The sequence below is a fragment of the Monoraphidium neglectum genome (assembly GCF_000611645.1).
Source record: "Monoraphidium neglectum strain SAG 48.87 unplaced genomic scaffold scaffold00267, whole genome shotgun sequence".
In the NCBI taxonomy this organism is placed as follows: Eukaryota; Viridiplantae; Chlorophyta; class Chlorophyceae; order Sphaeropleales; family Selenastraceae; genus Monoraphidium; species Monoraphidium neglectum.
The window spans coordinates 13,626-15,248 of record NW_014013361.1 but is presented as its reverse complement, the minus strand read 5'-3'; the positions used below and the strand labels follow the sequence as shown (position 1 = coordinate 15,248).

The 1,623-nt window shown below is 65.4% G+C and overlaps 1 protein-coding gene across 1 annotated transcript in view; it reads right to left on the bottom strand.

Moving 5' to 3' along the window:
- Positions 1-1,623, bottom strand: part of MNEG_2373 (hypothetical protein) — a gene marked incomplete at both ends in the record, with an annotated part of 6,931 nt that overhangs the window by 1,855 nt on the left and 3,453 nt on the right. The window contains 4 exons of the mRNA XM_014049148.1: positions 204-383; positions 742-862; positions 1,171-1,226; positions 1,416-1,598. Coding sequence (XP_013904602.1) covers positions 204-383; positions 742-862; positions 1,171-1,226; positions 1,416-1,598 — 540 coding nt within the window. The remainder of the gene's footprint in view (positions 1-203; positions 384-741; positions 863-1,170; positions 1,227-1,415; positions 1,599-1,623) is intronic.

Below are 1,623 nucleotides of genomic sequence, written 5' to 3'. Positions count from 1 at the left end.
GTTTGCAGGTGGTATGGCGGGTACGTGAGGCGGTGCGGTGCCGATCGTCGAGCCGGTGGGGCGGCCGATGATGGAGATGATGGCCGCGTTGGTGGTGGGATTTGATGCGGGGCGGGGGCCAGGCACTCTGCAGGCACTGGGGCCAGGCACTCTGCAGGCACTGGGGGCTCGGCACACGGTTGCCACCCCATGGCGCCACTCACATCGTGCGCCAAGCTGGACAGCTTTCCTGTGAAGCCCGCAAAGGCGAAGACCGGTGCCGCGGCGGCAGCGACGGGCGTGATGGTGACGTCACCAAAGTTGGCCTTGGCCGTCTCGCACCACACGGCCAGCACGCGGCAGTTTGTGGAGAAGTCGACCTGGGGGACGAGCGACAGCTGGACCTGCAGGGCGGCCGGGAAGGGCGGAGCGGGTGCATCAGGGGGCGTGAGGTGCGGGCGCTATGTAAGGGGCGGGGAGGACGGGGCAGGGACGGGGCGTGTGGAGTGCGTGGGAGCGACGTGAGTCGATTTCGTCAGTGCACGGTGGTGCGGCAAATGTCATGTGCGCTGGGTTGTGTAATGTGCCAATGATATGGCGGCTGGCCGGCCCGGCCTGGCCAGCCCTGGGTTCTTGAGGTCACAAGCACGCACAGATATAGGGCTGTGGTGTGACACACCGCCTGATTGGTTATAATTGATCACCACCCCCACAGCTCTGGTGCATCCTGCAACCTCAAAACCTGCAACCTGGCCAGCGCACCTTCTCCCCGTTGTAAGCCCGATCGAGGCGCCCCGGTGCCGCACGGAAGCCGGCGAGCAGGTCTGCGCGCGAGTTGGACTTGGCGCACCACCAGTGGGTCGCGGGCGCCTTGCCGTCGTAGCTGGGGTTGGGGTGAGGTTGCGGTGGTGGGTTTTGAGAAGAGGAGGGGTGGGACTGATGTACGCAGGATCACGGGCCCAGATACCAAGCAATGAGGTGTCGCTTGGGGGCTTGTTCCGGCGCAAATAGGACACAGGGCGTCAAGAGCTTGCCTTGTGGCGGGGCAGCGTGTGGGGCGTGCCGCGACACCCATAGCAGCATGCAGGGCTCAGACTAGCCCTTGAACAAGATTCTGTTGGACACCTCAATCCGACAGGCAAGGAAAGCTTGGGCAGGCGGGGTGGGAGGCGGGGCGCGCGGGCGGCTCACGTGAAGCCTTCAACGGTGACGGATGAGCGGTTGTTGACTGTCACCTTCCCGGCCACCTGGCACGTTTGCAGGTGGTTGGGCGGGTACGTGAGGCGGAGCAGTGCCAATTTCCGATCCGGTGGGGCGGCTGGTGATGGAGATCATGGCAGTGATGGTGGTGGGCTTTGATGTGGGGCGGGGGACAGGCACTCTGCAGACATAATTGGGGGCTTGGCGCACGGCGGCCACCCCACGGCGCCACTCACATCGTGCGCCAAGCTGGACAGCTTTCCTGAGAAGCCCGCAAAGGCGAAGACCGGTGTTGCCGCGGCGCCGGCGGCAGGCGTGATGGTGACGTCACCAAAGTTGGCCTTGGCCGTCTCGCACCAGACGGCCAGCACGCGGCAGTTTGTGGAGAAGTCGACCTGGGGGACGAGCGACAGCTGGACCTGCGGGGCGGCCAGGAGGGGCAGG